Source organism: Ovis canadensis, chromosome 2 (assembly GCF_042477335.2).
Source record: "Ovis canadensis isolate MfBH-ARS-UI-01 breed Bighorn chromosome 2, ARS-UI_OviCan_v2, whole genome shotgun sequence".
Lineage (NCBI taxonomy): Eukaryota > Metazoa > Chordata > Mammalia > Artiodactyla > Bovidae > Ovis > Ovis canadensis.
The window spans coordinates 155,956,069-155,975,538 of NC_091246.1; the positions used below are offsets into that span (position 1 = coordinate 155,956,069).

General features: G+C 44.4%; 1 protein-coding gene across 7 annotated transcripts in view; it reads right to left on the minus strand.

Annotated features, from left to right (window-relative positions):
- The window catches only part of TANC1 (tetratricopeptide repeat, ankyrin repeat and coiled-coil containing 1), a 244,374-nt gene that overhangs the window by 91,605 nt on the left and 133,299 nt on the right, over positions 1-19,470 (minus strand). For all 7 annotated transcript variants that reach the window (XM_069577403.1, XM_069577399.1, XM_069577397.1 and 4 more), the window contains exon 5: positions 344-448. In XM_069577403.1, coding sequence (XP_069433504.1) covers positions 344-448 — 105 coding nt within the window. The remainder of the gene's footprint in view (positions 1-343; positions 449-19,470) is intronic.

Below are 19,470 nucleotides of genomic sequence, written 5' to 3' on the forward strand. Positions count from 1 at the left end.
TGTTAAAATATTCTAAAACGATGGAGAACTTAAAAAAAAAAAAAATCTTGGAAGCATTCTTCTGGCTGGCTTTTTATATCCCCCCATACTGGGGAGGTTAAAATTGACAGGAAATAAGTCTCAATCCTTAAACAATGCCTATGCACCACTATTCCTACACTGTATACAATCTAAAGAATTCACATTAGCTTAACAGATCTTTCTAACTGCCCAAGGAAAACCACTTCCCAGATATATTCAGTTTAGCGAAGGATTTCTACAAGAAGCACTCAAGTTTCCCTCAAAAGTGGAGTGTCACAGTGTGAAATCTTTAGGGTGGAAATCATTGCAAACATATCCTTACCATTCTCACTGGGCTCTGCTGGCTTGGGCACGTCTCGGAACGGGATTATGACTGCATCTCCAGGCACTCTGGGGCTTTCCACATACTTGGGCTTCCTGACAGGACCTGTAGCAGGGAAAGATCTGAGTGTGTCTAATTTTTTCCAGCTGCAAACAAAGCTTCAGAATGTACAGTGTGTGTCCTTACCAGAACCCAGAGATGCCTAAAGAGCCAGCCCCTTCCCCTCCCGTGAACACACACACGGTCATTTCAGTACAGACGCGGCAACGTCCAGACCGGGCTGCCAAAGAGATGGGTGGAAGCTCAGCTCGCAGAATGTAAACTCTGGCAAAAACAAAAGCAGCTCTTCTGCTATGCAGCCTCTACAGCTGTCTTTGGTACATGTCACGGAAGTGATTTTGACATGTTCGGACCTGGGCGGCTCATGGTGAAGGAATTTTTTAACTTGGAATTTGTCTCTAACTGGGACTAAGACGATCAGGTTGCCTGGTATCTCCCCAAAGTCAGGAGGCAAGGATCACAAACTGCCAGGCTGTAACTAACATGCTCTGCGCAACCATGGAACGCAGGCGTTTGATCAGCCTGGTGACACATGGCAATTGTGCCGGGCAGAAAAGACGGCTGCTTTCTTGGCAGCTGACATAGAAGAGGGAAGGCAGAGCAGTCAGCCCAGCATGCAGTTTGGGGACACAGAGAGCCTGTTAATCATCTCTCTCACCACCTCTTCAACCCCAACTTATCATCAGATAATCTAAAATTCTGAATTAGGCTACATGAAACCATCACACATTGCTGGTGGTAATGTACACGCACGGTCACTTTGCAAAACAGCTTGGCAGTTCCCAAGAAGGTTACACATATGGTCCAATAAATCCACTTCTGTGTAAATATACATTCAGACAAAAATCTGTACATGGATGCTCTTAGTAACATTACTCTTTAACAGCCAAATGTCCATCAACTGATGACAACAAAATGTGATATACTTATCACTGGGCAATAAAAAGGAAGTACTGATTCATGTTAAACATGGGCGAAGCCTGAAAATATTTTACTCAGTAAAAGAAGCCAGTCCCCAAAGACCACATAATATATGATTCCATTCAAATGGAATGTCCAGGACAGGCACATTTACAGAAACAGAGTATGAATGGTTACCAGGGCCTGGGGGATGTGCAGGCTTGAGGGGTGATGGCTAGGGAGTCCGGGGTGATAAAAATAATCTAAAATTAGGTTGTGGTGATGGTACAAAACCTTGTGAATATACTAAAAACTGCTGCAGCGTACACTTCAAATGAGTGGATTCTATGGTATGTGAATTATATCTAAACGAAGCTGCTTTAAAAAAATAGAACACACTGCCTACTCTGTCCAGTCCTTTCAAACATCCCATTACACTTTGGTCCAGAATCATCCACTTGACTCTCGTTTTCCTTGGTTGCCTTATACTTAAAGTGTGCTTTTAATAAGGGTGCAGAGATAGGAAACATTTCACATCACTAAGAGAAGGTGGAGGATGAGTTACAGCCAGGGGTCTACAGTTCTCTCTCCTGTTCAGCCCTCAGACACAGCCCGGCCCCTCCCAGGACCTCAGCCTCGGCACTGCACACTGTTAGGGGGAGTCAGGCAGATTCTGAAATCCTCCTGTGTCAAACATCTCATGCATCTGAGAAATTCTATTCAGGATGCGGTTTATGGTGAGACATGCTGCCACCTAAAGGTTTACTGCAAAAGTGTCTACACTACTATAAAAATAATCTTTTTCCCAGCCAGTTATAATGTACCAGAACCGAAAATAGGCTACAAGATCAAAGAAGCTTATAGACTTGACAAATAGGATATTATTTCAGACTTTAGAAATCATGATTCTAAAATGACTAATGTAGTAGTTAACCATGCTGCTGCTGCTAAGTAGCTTCAGTCGTGTCCGACTCTGTGCGAGCCCATAGACAGCAGACCTCCAGGCTCTCCCGTCCCTGGGATTCTCCAGGCAAGAACACTGGAGTGGGTTGCCATTGCCTTCTCCAATGCATGAAAGTGAAAAGTGAAAGTGAAGTCGCTCAGTCGTGTCTCACTCAGCGACACTATGGACTGCAGCCTTCCAGGCTCCTCTGTCCATGGGATTTTCCAGGCGAGAGTACTGGAGTGGGGTACCATTGCCTTCTCTGAGTTAACTATATGGTTGTCTTAATTGATTTAACCCTGTTAGAAAGGGAGTTTTTTTAATTAACTACTTTATTTGGCTGCAGTGAGTCTCAGTGGAGGCCTGCGGGACCTTTTCTTGTGGCATGCCGGCTTAGCTGCCCTGGGGCATGCGGGATCTTAGTTCCCTGACCAGGGATGGAACCTGCATTCCCCTGCATTGGAAGGCAGATTCTTAACCACTAGACCGGCAGGGAAGTCCCAGAAAAGGACTGTTTTTAAGGGTTGAAATGGCATGGTTACTGGGGATGGGCAGAAGGGAAGTAAGTGGAAAATGTCAGCTATACAACAGTATACAAAATACAATTCAGATTTTATTAAGAATACACATCTATCCATATATAAATATGCATGAAGGGAAAGACTGTAGAGCAGAGGGGAAACAAAGATATTGCAGCGAAGGAGACAGCAACTAGGAAGAACCTGAACGGGGCAGGCAGAAGCAGACCCAGGGCAAATGCAAGAGATCTTCTACACTCTGGGTTCCCAAACCACTCCTCATAGTGAAAGAGGTCAAGAGCACCTTCCTCTCTTCATCCACTCTTCTCCATTTACAGAACTCAAGGGAGCTAAAGCCTTTTATTATTATTGTCCAGTGATCCAAGTTACCCAAAACAGCAACCAGGCTCTACTCAAGGAGTACCTGTGAGTTTCTGTTCACCTTAACTCCTCAGGGAATGGTAATAACTTATAGAGACCTACTTCCCAGCAATCCACCTATCCCACACATCCTTCCAAAATGTTCTCCTGCAGGTGGATGAACAACGACTGTTAGGAATGGTTGGAATATGAACCTCAACATCAGCCAGAGCCTTTGGAAAGCATCTGTGCCCATCCGTTTGCCTGTAACTGTGTTCTATTCCAAGGTCGATCCCTCACCGTATGAGATATTCAACAGTAAGGAGATGGTGTTAAGAGCAGAGCCTCTGAATGGTGCAAAGCCTCTGAATTGATTCACTGTGCTGTCCAGAAGAAACTAACATAACATTGTAAATCAATTAGTTTTTATCTTTTTAAAAAGAGCAGATCCTTTAGAGCTGGGCAGACCTAGGTTTAAATATGGTCTCCGTCCCTCTCCAACTCAAACTTCAGTACATCCCAGAGCTAAAAGAAGAATGAGGGAGGCTTCAGCTCTTAGGGGAATATCCTGAGAGTAGAGGTCAAGTGTCTCTGGCTTCCAGGCGTGGCACAGTGCCTGCCACAGTGAACAGTGAGGCTGGAAAGGGACAAGACCTAAAACGTAACAAAGTCAATAAAACTGCAGTCAGTAGCCACACAAGCGTAAGGACTTACATACATTAATTCATCCAGTCCTAATAACTTTGGAGGAAAAACACTATTTTCCCCATTTTTAGGTCAGGAAGCTGAGGCTCAAATCAGTGAAACAATTTGCTCAAGGCCAACACACAGTAAAGAAGGAACTCAAACGGTTTTGAGGTGCATGCAGGTTTGAAGCCCACATACTAAATCACCATTCAGCCCTTATAAAAACTAGGAAATCTAGATTAAATAGGCAGTCCTAGAAAAGGCCAGGGCAGTAGGGCCTTCCACCACCCAACCCTAGGTCTTGGTTATACATTCAGCCAATTTTTATTCATACTCCCTTGTTTCTGATCTCCTCTTTTACTAGGAGTTGAAATATTATGAAGTGAATATAAACCATGGCTCTCCAACACAATCCTTTTATTTAAATTGCTTTTCACAAACAGCTGAACCTCAAATGCTATAAAACCAGATAAATTTATAACTCAGAGGTTTTCTTCTATCCCCCTCAATCGCTCGTTAGAGACTCTTTGGGCACTTTCCATTAAACACAGCAGATGAACGCTCGTTTGCCCTCACTCCCTTTCAAAACACCATTAAAGCTGCAGTAAAGGGATTTAAGAGAGACCAGTGGGGAAGGAAGACAACCACAGGCAAGAAACCAAACTTCTGAAAGTGGAAACAGGCTGCCAAGGAGCATGGACGCAGCAGAGCCGGAAAGGTTAGGACTGGGGAGGGGAGAGAGCGTGCAGGGGAGGGAGTGCTCAGCAGACAGCAGACCCCTCTGAAGGCAGGGGCATGGCAGGGTTGAATGCAGAAGTATGGGTTGGAAATCTACTGAAAGGAAAGTAAGACCCCTCCAGAACCCCTTCCCAAACCAGGAAGCATTCCCTCCTTCATCCTGGATGCAGAAGTCTTCCCTGGATAGGCTGAATTCCAAGACCATGGAGATTCAAGAGCTCAATTCTTCAGTGCTACACTAAATCAGGGATAGAGAAAAATTCTCCATGTGGATTGGTGGGCCCCACCCAGACGCACCTTTCCACACCCTCTACCCCAGCTGTCTGCTATGAAAATGCTGACAGCAAGCTTGCACACCAAGGAGGACCCTTTTTTGGTACCAGGGACAGGTTTCGTGGAAGACAAAAAATTTTCCATGGACCAAGGTTGGGGGTGGGGTGGGTGGGGTTGGGAAAGATGGTCTGGGGACGATTCAAGTGCCATTACATTTATTGTGCACCTTATTTTTATTACTATTACATCAGCTCCACCTCAGACCATCTGGCATTATATCCTACAGGTTAGGGATCCCTAGATTAGAGATTCCTCCCTGGAAGGAGAAAAGGCCTATACATAATCACAATTGAAGCCAAGTCCCCAAAGAAATGGTGGGTCCCTTATCCATCACTCTACCACAAAGACACACACTTCCCTACAGACACAGACACAGACACACACACACACAGACACACACACACACACCTCTACCATTTAGTCAGCTTTTTAGTACTTTGTACTTACAAACTAAAATCATCAGACACTCAAGGAAAGATCCTACTCTAACAGAAAACACCAATAACAGGTTGAAGAAGGAACCCTGAGGAATCAGAGTTAATGGGAGGTACATACCCTCCAGAAAGATAAGAGCTACTTGTTTCCATTACACACGGTGTTCCGTGACAAGCGGCATTCAAGGTCTGTGATGTGGGCAGCTGACCAGACTGACCACAGGACGGGACGACCAGGGGCCACACCAGTTAGGAGCCACTGTAATCACTGGCTCTCACACTAACCTGCCGTCTATTAAGCCACAGTGACACTGAGTTCTATGCTACTGAAATGGAAAAGTTCTAAATGAAGTGGCCAAATTCATCATCAACAGAGATCAAAACCGAAAAACATGTTTCCCTAACACCTGACCCTTACCCAGGGGAAACGACTGCCCAGCACCTTTCTACCCACAGCTTTTTGTTTACAATGACATATTCAACATTCCCAAGTCCACCTGCAATGCAGGAAACACAGAAGATGCGGGTACAGTCCCTGGGTTGAGAAGATCCCTTGGAGAAAGGAATGGCAACCCACTCCAGTATTCTTTCCTGGAGAAACCCATGGACAAAGGAGCCTCGCGGGCTACAGTCCAAAGGGTTGCAAACAGTCAGACATGACTAAGTGGACCCCCGCCCTACATATACACAAGCATAAACTACCTAAAAAAGTAAAATAACTTCACCCCTTCATGCAAAAAAGCACTATCAAGTTAATCCCCCCAAATTAACCAGAATCAAATACTACAGTAACAATTACCCACAAAGCATAGTTTGCTGGCTCCTGTTTAAGACAAGAGTCTCTGAAAAACAAGACTGTCAGGTATTAGCTTAAAAATGGGCTCATCCAGAAGCCTAGTGTGCTTCCCTGCTGCAGTGGCCTTCCCTCCCTATCACTCCTGGGCACCCAAGACACTGGTGTAAAGCACTTGTCAAGCTTAACTGGGCATAAGGATACCATGGGGGGCTCCTTAAGATGCAGCTTCTGACGAGGTTACCAGGTATGGTGGGAGTCGCGGGCCATACTTTGGTATCAAGTATGCAGAGCACAGCCCACCGTGGGCGGCACCTCTAAGGAAGACCACCTTTCTGTCAGGGTCTGAGCAGGGTCTACAGCCATGAGTGGGGCACCAGTCTGCCCAGTTTACAAAGTTTACGATGAACCAGGATTGTTCTCGATCATGAACTACACGCAGTTCATAACAGCTCTGAATCTCTTCTCATCTTGACTTCCCCGCCTTCCTCTGCCCCCCATCCTCTGCTCTGTGATACAGGGGAAAGGGGGCTTTCTAACGTGGAGACAAAGGGCTCTTAGGATGGAGAGAAACAAGAAATGTGCCCAAAAGTGGTTACACAGGCACCCAGGAGGCAGCCTGCACAGGAGAGCTCCTGCCAGCTCCTTACACTGTCCAGGGGCTTGCATCAGAGGCGGACAGGGGTTGGGGGGCATCTCCCTCAGTCACCTCCGCCCATAACCTGGAGCGCAGCCTCTTCCCCACCTCTCCTGCCTCTATGTGAATCTCCAAGTGCACTCTTCCCAGCGGCCAGTTTGCCTACTCCTTTTGACATTTTAATCACACAGCTCTTTTGCTGCTTAGAAACGACCATATAAGGAATATTTTTTAAAAAGGAACGGCAGAAATAAACCAAACTGGGCTTTATCTCCAGGCAGCGAAAGAGAGAAGGGCAGGGGTTACTTTTCATTTCTGAGTGGTTCAGTTGAAAATAATTATATATATATTTGAAAGTAATATTTGGGACACAGAACACCTGAGGGTACTTACTGCATTTAAGGTAGATCTTACCTTTTTTTCACGACATCTGGACACTAAAAAGTGACTCTCCTGCGTGATCTATCATTTTAGTTTTCTTTTGTTTTGTTTTTTAGCATCCTGAACTTTCACAGTTTTCTGTGAAAAAACCTTTCAGAGGTTTTTGTCAATTTTATCTGATCTGGGTTTTCATCTCACATTGGGAAATGTTCACAACAAGAAGAGAAAAAAAGAGATGAGGAAGAGGATTTCTTTGGCAAGGCAAAGAGGGTGGAGATGAGGGGGGCTTTTATCACCAAAGCAAATGTCGTAAGTCAGTAAGAAATGGTAAACTCTGAAATTAGTCTTGGGTTTTTAAAGAGCACAATACCTATACGGAGCTTCCAAAGTCTGGCCCCTTTCTCTCCTGTACCCCCACAAGAAAGCATCATGCGGAAAAAAAAAGAAAGAAAGAAAGAAAGTATTATGCGGGGAGGAAGAGAAATGCACTTTGGGACTGAGAAAGGGGAGGACCTGGCCCAAGTCGACAGGATGGAGGGAACCTGGCTTTACCTCCATCTGCTTTACACAGTGTTGAGGCTGGGCAGGTCAACTGGCAGGACTGCCTATAGAGGCTGAGAGTCTCTTGGGAGGATTTCCTTTAAGGAAGAAGCCGGCTGATCAAATGACTGGGTCAGAAAGCCTCAGCCCAAGGGGAGAGCAATTTCAAGCAATGCGTCATTCTATCACCGGATTTCTCCTATGAGAAGCAGGGTAGAGGCTATAAATAAAACCCTGAACTGCTACCTGAGAGGACTCAACTCCAGGGAATGCCACCTGGGTACCAGGGGCTAATATGGGGCAGGGCTCCAGGAGAGAAGAGCCAGCTAGCCAGGCATCCAGAACTATCCTGGCTAGGAGCACAGGCTGTGCCCCTGGGGAATGTCCTAAAACTTCCAGAGACACTTTAACAAGGGTCTAGGGCCTTGTGTAAGGAGAGGTGGGCAACAAGTCAGTGAGACGAGTTATTACTGCTATAACCTCATCACACCCAAAGACAGGTGAGGTCTGTGGAAATTCAGACTGTTCATTCTAAGGAAGAAAAAACAGAAGGCAAGAGGGGAAAAAGTGGGTAATCCGCATATGGTGAATGAAGTCCAACAGTTACCTGACACTCTCTCAGTAAGCCTCCATTCTCTTTTGAATAACTTATTTTTTGTAAGAATGACATGGCCTAGGGACTGAACGACAATAACAACGTTGAGATGGGGAGACAGCCTTTATTCATTCATGCAACGCACAGGGGCTGCACAATGTAAATGTGCACTGCCACTGGGGCACTTAAATCTAGTAGGAAAATGACCTATCAAAACGGACCCATCCCCCTTTCAATAAAGGATTCTTGAAATAAATGTTGGCAAAGATTTGCAAGTCTCAGCTTGCAGTGCGCATGTTTATAGCATCATGAATACAATCCATTCCCAGTTCAACAAAGCACCCTGAGCCATGTTCCCACTTTCTCCCAATTCGCTGTTCCTGTAATATATCTGACTTTTCATGTATTACAGCATGAAAGTGAAAAATGAAAGTCTTAATTGCTCAGTCATGTCAGACTCTTGGAGACCCAGTGGACTGTACTCCACCAGGCTCCTCAGTCCATGGAACTCTCCAGGCAAGAATACTGCAGTGGGTTGCCATTCTCTTCTCCAGGGGATCTTCCCAGCCCAGGGTTCAAACTCAGGTCTCCTGCACTGCAGGCAGATTCTTAAACATCTGAGCCACCAGGGAAGCCCTGGTGTATTACAGCATGGAAACGCATTGATTCACCTATTTACTCAACAAGTATCTGTTGCACAACCACTGTGCCAGGCACAGGGTGGCAGTAAGATGTGACAGGACTCCCCCGAAGCCCTCGGTTGAGGGGACAAGAGTCTTTATCACATCATCGGAATTTTATTTCAAAACACTTCAACATAGAACAGTGCGATATAAATGTGTGTCTGTTGGCTTTAATCTCCTGCCTGAGGGCAATTAGTTGTCTTAATCTATAATACAGACTCCTGGAGTAGTTAACTAGCTTCTAATCAAAGGCCACACACACAACAGCTAAGGCCACCACAAGTCCCAGTCGGTCAGCTAGCTGTCCTCATCAGCAACCAGCACCATGGTAATTAGCACAATGAAGGTCAGAAATGGACTTTCACACAGCTTAAATCACTGACTTCATTAACTGGTACTATGGTTGTTGGAAATCACTCTTCAGTGCTGAATTCATGGTATCTGAAGTATGAGGACTGATAAGAACTATCACAGAAACACTCTGGCCCATGTGTGACCCAGGTAGGTACACAGATGTGCGCTGGCTTGACTGGTAAGTGGTTGGAGGTCCAGCTGCTGATTCTAGGAAATTATTTGGCCCCTGAGTCAAAATGTCATGATAAGAAATTCTGTCTGTGGGAGGCAGAACTCCAACGATTCCTGGGCCTTAATGATTGAATCAAACACAATTCAGGTATTGCTGTGAAGGGGTTCTGCAGGTGGCATTAAGAATTAAGGTCACTATCAAGGACAGGGAGGGAACTAGCAGAGGGAACTCTGTTCAGTGCTACGTGGCAGTCTGGTTAGGAGGTGAGTTTGCGGGAGAATGGATGCATGTGTATGTATGGCTGAATCCCTTTGCTATCAGCCTGAAACTGTCACAACATTGTTAGGCTGAGTCTCTTTGCTATCCGCCTGAAACTGTCACAACATTGTTAATCAGCTATGCTTTGCTCACTTGCTCAGTCGTGGCTGACTCTTTGCAGCCCCATGGACTATATACCCTGCCAGGCTCCTTATATTCCAGTACAAAATAAAATGTTGTTTTTTGTTTTTAAATAAAGAATTAAAGTTACTAACCTGCTGACCTTAAACTAGAGAGATCATTCTGGATTGCTGGATGGGCCCCATGTAATCACATGAACCCTTAAAAGTAGAAAAGGAAGACTGAACTCAGTCTTCATCTCAAGAACACATGTGGTGTTTCCCGGCGGGGGCGCTGGGTGGGGGATGTCAGAAACTTTTTACAAGGGCTTGAGAAGGGAAGAGAGAAGGGTAGCAAGTCAGCACAATCTGAGTTAGAGGATGAGGGGAGATAGGGCCGAAGCGGTGGAGATGGTCAGAGAGACTCAGAGCATGAGAAGGATTCCACCCTTCTGGACAGGGCATGAGGCTGGTTTTGAAGATGCAGGGAAGGTCCATGAAGAAAGGGATGCAGCCAGCCTCGAGATATTTAGATGGACCCTCAGCCAAGAGCCAGCAAGCAAAGGAGGACCTCAGTGTTACAGCCACATGGCACTGAATTCAGCCAACCTGAATGAGTGCGGGAACACTTCATCTTCTGAGGCCCAGAAAGGAACGCAGGCCCACCAGCATCTTCCACTGCGCCTTGTGAAACCCAGACCAGAGATACAACCACGCCAGGTGGTGCCTGGACTTCTAACCTACAGAACTGTGAGATAATTTGTTTTAAGCTGCTGCGTTTGTAGTAATTTCTAAAGGCAACAGTAGAAAACTAACATATTATCCATAAAATGCTGCCATACTTGCTGAATGCGAAGTGCCACCAGAACACTACCCCTCCCCTAAAAGGACAGAGCTGGAACTTTACTAGGCATATGAAACAGACTGTATGATTGCACTGTGCCAGCCTGCTAATAAACCCATAAATGGGCAGAACGCCACCTGGGCCTTCTTTTCATTCATACCTGAGTGAGTTTATAACGAGAAAATCTGTCGCTCACCTTTTCTATGGCCACCTGATACAAAGACCCGACTCCTTGGAAAAGACCCTGATGCTGAGAAAGACTGAAGGCAGGAGAAGGGGGTGACAGAGGAATTAGATGGTCGGGTGGCATCATCAACTCAAGAGACATGAGTTTGAGCAAACTCCAGGATATAGTGCAGAACAGGGAAGCCTGGCAGGCTGCAGTCCATGGGGTCACAAAGAGTCTGACACGACTCAGCGACTGAACACCCTCCTATAACTACTGGTTGCAATTAAAACTTACCATAAAGAATCTAAACCTGAATGCTGATAAGAATCACTAACCAAACCATCCCAAATAAATGATTAACCACAAATCTTGGTTTTAAGGTGTCCCTGGAGAAAAATCTGAGTCTTTCCTGGAGTGACAATTTCAACTTCTCTAAGGAACTAGGAAATCTCATGACATTGTATAGGAGGCAGTGATCAAGACCATCCCCAAGAAAAGGAAATGCAAAAAGGCAAAATGGTTGTCTGAGGAGGCCTTACAAATAGCTATGAAAAAAAAAACAGAAGTGAAAGGCAAAGGAGAAAAGGGAAGATACACCCATTTGACTGCAGAGTTCCAAAGAATAGCAAGGAGCGATAAGAAAGCCTTCCTCAGTGATCAATGCAAAGAAATAGGGGAAAACAACAGAATGGAAAAGACTAGAGATCTCTTTAAGAAAATGAGAGATACCAAGGGAACATTACATGCAAAGATGGGCTCAATAAAGGACAGAAATGGCATGGACCTGACAGAAGCAGAAGATATTAAGAAGAGGTGGCAAGAATACACAGAAGAACTGTACAAAAAAGATCTTTACAACCCAGATAATCATGACGGTGAGATCACTCACCTAGAGCCAGACATCCTGGAATGCGAAGTCAAGTGGGCCTTAGGAAGCATCACTATCAACAAAGCTAGTGGAGGTGATGGAATTCTGGTTGAGCTATTTCAAATGCTAAAAGATGACGCTGTGAAAGTGCTACACTCAGTATGCCAGCAAATTTGGAGAACTCATCAGAGGCCACAGGACTGGAAAAGGTCAGTTTTCATTTTGATCCCAAAGAAAGGCAATGCCAAAGAATGCTCAAACTGCCACACAACTGCATTCATCTCACACGCTAGCAATGAGATGCTCAAAATTCTCCGAGCCAGGCTTCAACAGTACGTGAACTGTGAATTTCCAGATGTTCAAGCTGGATTTAGAAAAGGCAAAGGAACCAGAGAACAAATTGCCAACATCCACTGGATCATCAAAAAAGCAAGAGAGTTCCAGAAAAATATCTACTTCTGCTTTATTGACTATGCCAAAGCCTTAGACTGTGTGGATCATCACAAACTGTGGAAAATTCTTAAAGAGATGGGAATACCAGACCCCCTTACCTGTCTCCTGAGAAATCTGTATGTGGGTCAAGAAGCAACAGTTAGAACTGGACATGAACAACAGACTAGTTCCAAATCAGGAAAGGAGTTATGACAAGGCTGTATATTGTCACCCTACTTATTTAACTTGTATGCAGAGTACATCATGAGAAGTGCTGGGCTGGAGGAAGCACAGCTGGAATCAAGATTACCAGGAGAAACATCAATAACCTCAGATACGCAGATGACACCATACTCATGGCAGAAAGCAAAGAACTAAAGAACCTCTTGATGAAAGTGAAAGAGGAGAATGAAAAAGCTGACTTAAAACTCAATGTTCAGAAAACTAAGATCATGGCATCTGATCCCATCACTTCATGGCAAACAGATGGGGAAACAGTGAGAGACTTTATTTTGGGGGGCTCCAAAATCACTGCAGATGGTGATTGCAGCCATGAAATTAAAAGACGCTTACTTCTTGGAAGAAAAGTTATGACCAACCTAGACAGCATATCAAAAAGCAGAGACATGACTTTGCCAACAAAGATCTGCCTAGTCAAAGCTATGGTTTTTCCGTAGTCATGTATGGATGTGAGAGTTGGACTATAAAGAAAGCTGAGTGCCGAAGAATCGATGCTTTGAACTGTGGTGTTGGAGAAGACTCTTGAGAGTCCCTTGGACTCCAAGGAGATCCAACCAGCCCATCCTAAAGGAGATCAGCCCTGAATGTTCATTGGAGGGACTGATGCTGAAGCCGAAACTCCAGTTGATGCGAAAAACTGACACATTGGAAAAGACCCTGATGCTGGGAGGGATTGCAGGCGGGAGAAGGGGACGACAGAGGACGAGACGGCTGGGTGGCATCACCGACTCAATGGACACGAGTCTGCACAAACTCCGGGAGCTGGTGATGGACAGGGAGGCCTTTCGTGCTGCAGTCCATGGGGTCGCAAAGAGTGGGACACGACTGGGCGCCCGAGCTGAACTGAAGGAACTAGGAGAGGAGCCCATAAGGGGAAGGGGTTCTCCTCATATTCACGTTAGCAGGAGACGAGCCCTGGGCTGCATGATAGTATTAAGACTCCACAAACAGGGAGGCAGGGTCCCCATGAACTTTCTCTCCCTGAGGGTTCCTGACTGCTTCCCACTCTGAAGCAGTTGTGTTCAAAGTGTGGTCCCTGGACCAGCAGCGACAGCATCACCTAGGATCTTGTTAGAAATGCAAACTCTCAGCCCTACCTCAGGTGATCTGATTCTGATGCTCTTTGAAAACCAAATTATACAAGAATTTGGGTTAAATATACAAGAACTTATCCTTGCCTTGAGGCAGCTTCCAATCAAATAAGAAGATTAGGCAGAAAGAGCTGCCTTGGATAAGAAACATTATGAGTTTAGTTAGACTAGGTTAAAAGATTATCCTTGGATGTTAGTTGCAACCTCACTAGCTTATACTGAAACCATTGAGAGATCAGTGAGCTACCAGCACACACCTAGTTGCTGGTGTTGTTTAGTTGCTAAGTCATGTCCAAATTGTTTATGATCCCATGGACTGTAGCCTGCTGGGTTCCTTCTGTCCATGGGATTTCCCAGGCAAGAATACTAGAGTGGGTTGCCATTTCCTTCTCTCGGTGATATTCCTGGCCCAGAGATTGAACCTCCATCTCCTATATTGGCAGGCGGGTTCTTTACCACTAAGCAACCAGGGACACACTTGGTAGAATGGCTAAAACAATTTTTTTTAATTTGATGATTAAGACCTGCTCATGAGGATGCAGATCAATGGGAACCCTCCTACACTGCTGGCGGAATGCAAAATGGTACCACTTTGGAAGACAGCTGGTATTTTCATATAAAATTAAACGTAATACACTTAACAAGTCATGAAGCAATTCCACAACTAGGTATTGACTCAAGATAAATGAAAACATATATTTACTGAAAAACCTGTATGCACATATTTATAGCAATTTTACTCATAAACAACAAAAAAAATCCCTGAAAGCTATTCAAATGTCCTTCAGTTGATAAGTGAATAAACTATGGTATATCCATGCAGTAAATTAATAGCAATTATTAATTAATTGGCTAAGTATTATTAATACCAATAAAAAGTAAAGAGGTAAGACACAAAATTGTAAATCAACTATACTTCAACAAAAATAAACTGAAAAAAGAGGCTTTGATACCCACACTACAACATGGATGAATTTCAAAAGTATTACGCTTAGTGAAAGAAGTCAGATTCAAAAGGCTGGATAAATGCATGCTTCTATTGATACGACATTCTGGAAAAGACAAACTATAGGTTTGGAGACCATCAGTGGTTCCCAGGCAGAAGGGGTTACTACAAAGGGGCAGAATGAGGGAGTATTTGGGGATGAGGGAACTGTTCTGTGCTTGATACTGGTGATGATTTCACAACTCTATGTATTTGTCAAAGCTCATAGAGCAAAAATAATTTTATTCTACATAAATAAAAAAATAAGCAAAAAAATAATAATAATTAAAATAGAGGGGCCTGACTGAGGGTGTCATTCTGTGTAGGGGAGTGACTAAAACTGCTTGAAATCTCCACTCTGGGTGAACAGTTCTGACTCACTGAGAGAGAGAATTAGCCAGAGCCCAACCCTAGCATCTGTCATCCCCTCCCACCTTGGTAAGAGAGACCTGATTTTTAACTGGTCACTGTCCTAAAAAGTACCCAATACCTGTAAAAAAAAAAAAAAAAAAAAAAAAAAAAACAGAAGAGATCACAGAGGATTGCTTCAGCAGGGTGCTGGGGGCTGTTTAGACTCTCCAGACTATCTGACTGTATAGGTGTGTACTCGTGATTGACTTCCTCTCATCTAGACTATTTTCCAGCTCGGCAAATTGCAAAAAAACTGAGAGCAATGCAAATGAATTTTGTCTTGCAGAGATTATAAATCTCTTTAATCCAGATTCTCATTTAAACTGGTCTTAACGTCTTGCTCCTTCCTGCCTTAATAAATGAGCTAAATAAAACTGCTGACATAGGACCTTTTGATACTTGCATGTTGTATTTTTGCGTTTTTGAAAATTATACTTGAGCAGCACAGCATATTCGGAGAAGGCAATGGCCACCCACTCCGGTACTCTTGCCTGGAAAATCCCATAGGCGGAGGAGCCTGGTAGGCTACAGTCCAAGGGGTCGCGAAGAGTCGGACATGACTGAGTGACTTCACTTTAACTTTTCACTTTCATACACTGGAGAAAGAAATGGCAACCCACTCCAGTGTTCTTGCCTGGAGAATCCCAGGGACGGCTGGTGGGCTGCTGTCTATGGAGTTGCACAGAGTCGGACACGACTGGAGCGACTTAGCAGCAGCAGCAGCAGCACAGCATATTAAATGAATAAAAGGCTGCATTTTCTAGCCTCCTTGGCAGCCACTGAGAGGAAAGCGAGTGTTGGGTGGGGTTTCAAGAAGACTGTTTAATGGGAGCTGACCCAGCTGGGAGAAGCCCCCTTTTTGCTCTTCTCTTTCCTCCTCTTGGCAGAAAGGCTGACACGTCTGCTAGTACTCAGCAGCCCTACTGGACTTTGAGGTGACCTTGTGATAAGAGGCTTCCCTGGTGGTTCAGAGGGTAAAGCGTCTGCTTGCAATACAGGAGACCTGGGTTCGATTCCTGGGTCGGGAAGATCCCCTGGAGAAGGAAATGGCAACCCACTCCAGTACCCTTGCCTAGAAAATCCCATAGGCTACAGTCCATGGGGTTACAAACAGTCGAACACGACTGAGCGACTTCACTCACTCCGTGATAAGAGGGCGCTAACAGCCCCCAAAGCTGGGTCCAAGCCCCAACTGCTACAACCTGTACACATTACTTCATTTGGAAAAATGGTCCATGTGGCTGTGGTTAATGATTCCGAGACGAAGGCATTGTTTTGTATTATCCCATGTGGGGCAGGCCCCAAATGCATTCACAAGTATCTTTACAAAAGAAAGGTGAAGGGGGATCAGACCATCACACAGAGAAGGCCACATGAGATGGAGATGGGGACAGAATGGAATGATACAGCCACAATCCAGGAACACTGAGATTATCAGAAGCTAAAAGAGGCAAGGACAAGATTCTCCTCAGAGCCTCCGCAGGGGTTGCAGTTCTGCTGATACCTTGATTTCTGACTTTCAGCTTCAAGAAGTGTGGGATAATCAGTTGCTGTTGTCCTAAGCCACCAGGCTGGTGGTAACTTGTTACAGCAGCCACACCAAGCTGGGAGACTGGTACCCTGAAGACAACTTGAACTCACCAAGGCCCGTGCCACGTCCTTCTGGACTGTTAACTACGAGAAATGCACTTTTATCTATTTAAAATACACTTTTATCTATTTATCTATCTGTTTAAGCTATTAGATATTTGATTTTTTTTTCTTGAAGTCAAACTTAATCGTAATATATGGCGACATACTGGGATCATGATTTCACGGCCCCAGCCTCATCTTGCCCCAGTTGATCCATTATATTGGTTGTCCTGCAAGCTGAGTAAGGTTGAGAATTAAATAAAGACTTGAAAAATGCCAAACTCAACTGCGCTTGAGTATCAGTACAACTGTGTTACTATTAAGATTAAGTTTGTACCACTGGGCATAATCAGGGAATATGTCTAGTTGAAAATTTTTTATCAGAGTATCTGACTAACTTTGTGATTCCTATTTGAAGTAGGTAGTTTTCAGTTGTAAGTCAAGTTTACTTTTTTAATATAGTTTTTATGTTTATTACTTTTTAAATTGGAGTACAACTGATTTATAACACCATGCTTGTTTCAGGTGCATAGCATAGTAATTCAGTTTTTCTTGTCAACTATATTCCATTTTAGGAATTACGTCCATCTCTTTTGTGACCCCATGGGCCATCCATGGGATTTTTCAGGCAAAAATATTGCAGTGGGTTGCCATTTCCTCCTCCAGAGGAGCTTCCCAACCCAGGGATCGAACCCATGTCTTCTGCAGCACAGGCAGTCTTTATTGTTTGAGCCACCAGGGATAAAGCTGAAACTCCAGTACTCTGGCCACCTCATGCGAAGACTTGACTCATTGGAAAAGACTCTGATGCTAGGAGGGATTGGGGGCAGGAGGAGAAGGGGACGACAGAGGATGAGATGGCTGGATGGCATCACGGACTCGATGGACGTGAGTCTGAGTGAACTCCGGGAGTTGGTGATGAACAGGGAGGCCTGGTGTGCTACGATTCATGGGGTCACAAAGAGCCAGACACGACTGAGCGACTGAACTGAACTGAACCAGGGATAGACTATAGTTCCTGAGTATACATTAAATCCTTGTTGCTGATCTATTTTTATGTAGTTTGTGTCCCATAATTTAATTTATCCCTACTTTATCCCTCTTCCTCACTCCTTTCCCATGCAGCAACCATAAGTTTGTTTTCTATGCCTGTGAGTCTGTTCCTGTCTTGTATATAGATTCATTTGTGTCATTTAGATTCCACATGTAAGAGAGATCACACAGTATTTATCTTCCTCTGACATTTCACTAAGCATAATATTCTCTAGATCCACCCACATTTCTGCAAATGGTCGTATTTCGTTCTTTTTTCTGGCTGAGTAATATTTGTGTATGTGTGTGTGTGTATGTCTGTGTGTGTGTGTGATATCTTAAGCCAGCCATCTCTTGGTAGGTAACTGGGTTGTTTCCATGTTTGGCTATTGTAAATAGTGCTGCTGTGAACATCAGGGCGCATGCACCTTTTCAAACGGAAGGTTTTGCTTCTTCCAGGTATACATGCCCAGGAGTGGAGTTACTGGATCATATGGTAGTTCTACTTTTAGTTTTGTAAGGAACTTTCATACTGCTTTCCATAGTGTCTGCACCAATTTACATTCCCACCAACAATGTATGAAGGCTCCCTTTTCTCCACACCCTCTCCAGCATTTATTATTTGCAGAGCTTTTGATGATAGCCATTCTGACAGGTGACCATACCACATTGTGGTTTTGATTTGCATTTCTCTAATAATTAGTGATATTGAGCATCTTTTCATGTGCCTGTTGGCCATCTGTATATCTTCTTTGGAAAAATATCTTTTCAGGTCTTCTGCCCATTTTTTACTGGGTTGATTTTTTTTGATATTGAGTTATATAAGCTGTTTTATATGTATGGTTTTAAATTAGACTATAAACATAAGATTTATAAGTTGAATTTAAAGGCTATGAAAAGCCATGTTTAAAATTATTAACCACAGTATATTGAAGAGTAATTTGAAACTTTCATCATCTGTACAGAAAGTGCTGTTCTCAGACATCAAAAGGTTCCTTTTAACAATGGACTCTCCAGTGTATAAAGTCAGTCTCTCACTTTCAAAATGGTCACTGGAAGGAATTCAAGATGGAAGGAAGGAAAGAGGGAGACAGAGAGAAAGAGAAAAAAGAATTCCCTTAACTCCAAGTCCACCACAAGCCACCCACAGCCCCCAGCTGGCCAACAAAGCTAGCTACCATTCATTTCTGATTCCCCAGCTGAATTCTAGAACCTTCCATGTGCCACCACAGTCCTCACTGTCATTGTTGTTGTACCTGTCAGGATCTGCAGGGAACTCTTCCACATTCCTGACATCTGTACATAGGAGACACTCTGCTCTGAGACCCTATATCTGAGGTCAGGAGCAGCCTGCCATCTTGCTGTGCATGGTCAGAGGCTGGTATGTCAGGCCACACACGAGTGGCCTCTAACAGTCCCAGAGAGCCAGGAGAGGCAAGGTTTCTGAGCTTGAGGCAAATGTCCTTCTCTGACCTCCATGCTGAGGAGCTCACACGTGAATGCACGTGGTTCCCATTATCTGAAATACCTCTTGAAAACATCAGGAACCTAAGAGGGCAGCAGCTAAGTGATATTTGGAGGCTCAGCTATTATCTCTTTCGAGTTTGCCCAGGACAAGTTGCACTCACAGATGACATAGGTAACCCGTGACATCACTGCCGAGGAGCCAGATGAAGAGCCCCGGGCAGAGTTCCTTCTCTCCCGACACAGCTGCCACCCCCGGTAATGGCAGAGACAGCCCTTTCAGCTCCAACATTCATCTTCCTACTAGTTACTGTCTTGGGTTCAGGACACGGCACAGAGAAAACATCCAATTCTTTATGTATTTCCTTTGTCCATCAGCAACGACAATTTCACCTCACTCTCAAAACCTGTTTTAACATTAAATTTGGAATTTGTATGACACACTGATTTAATA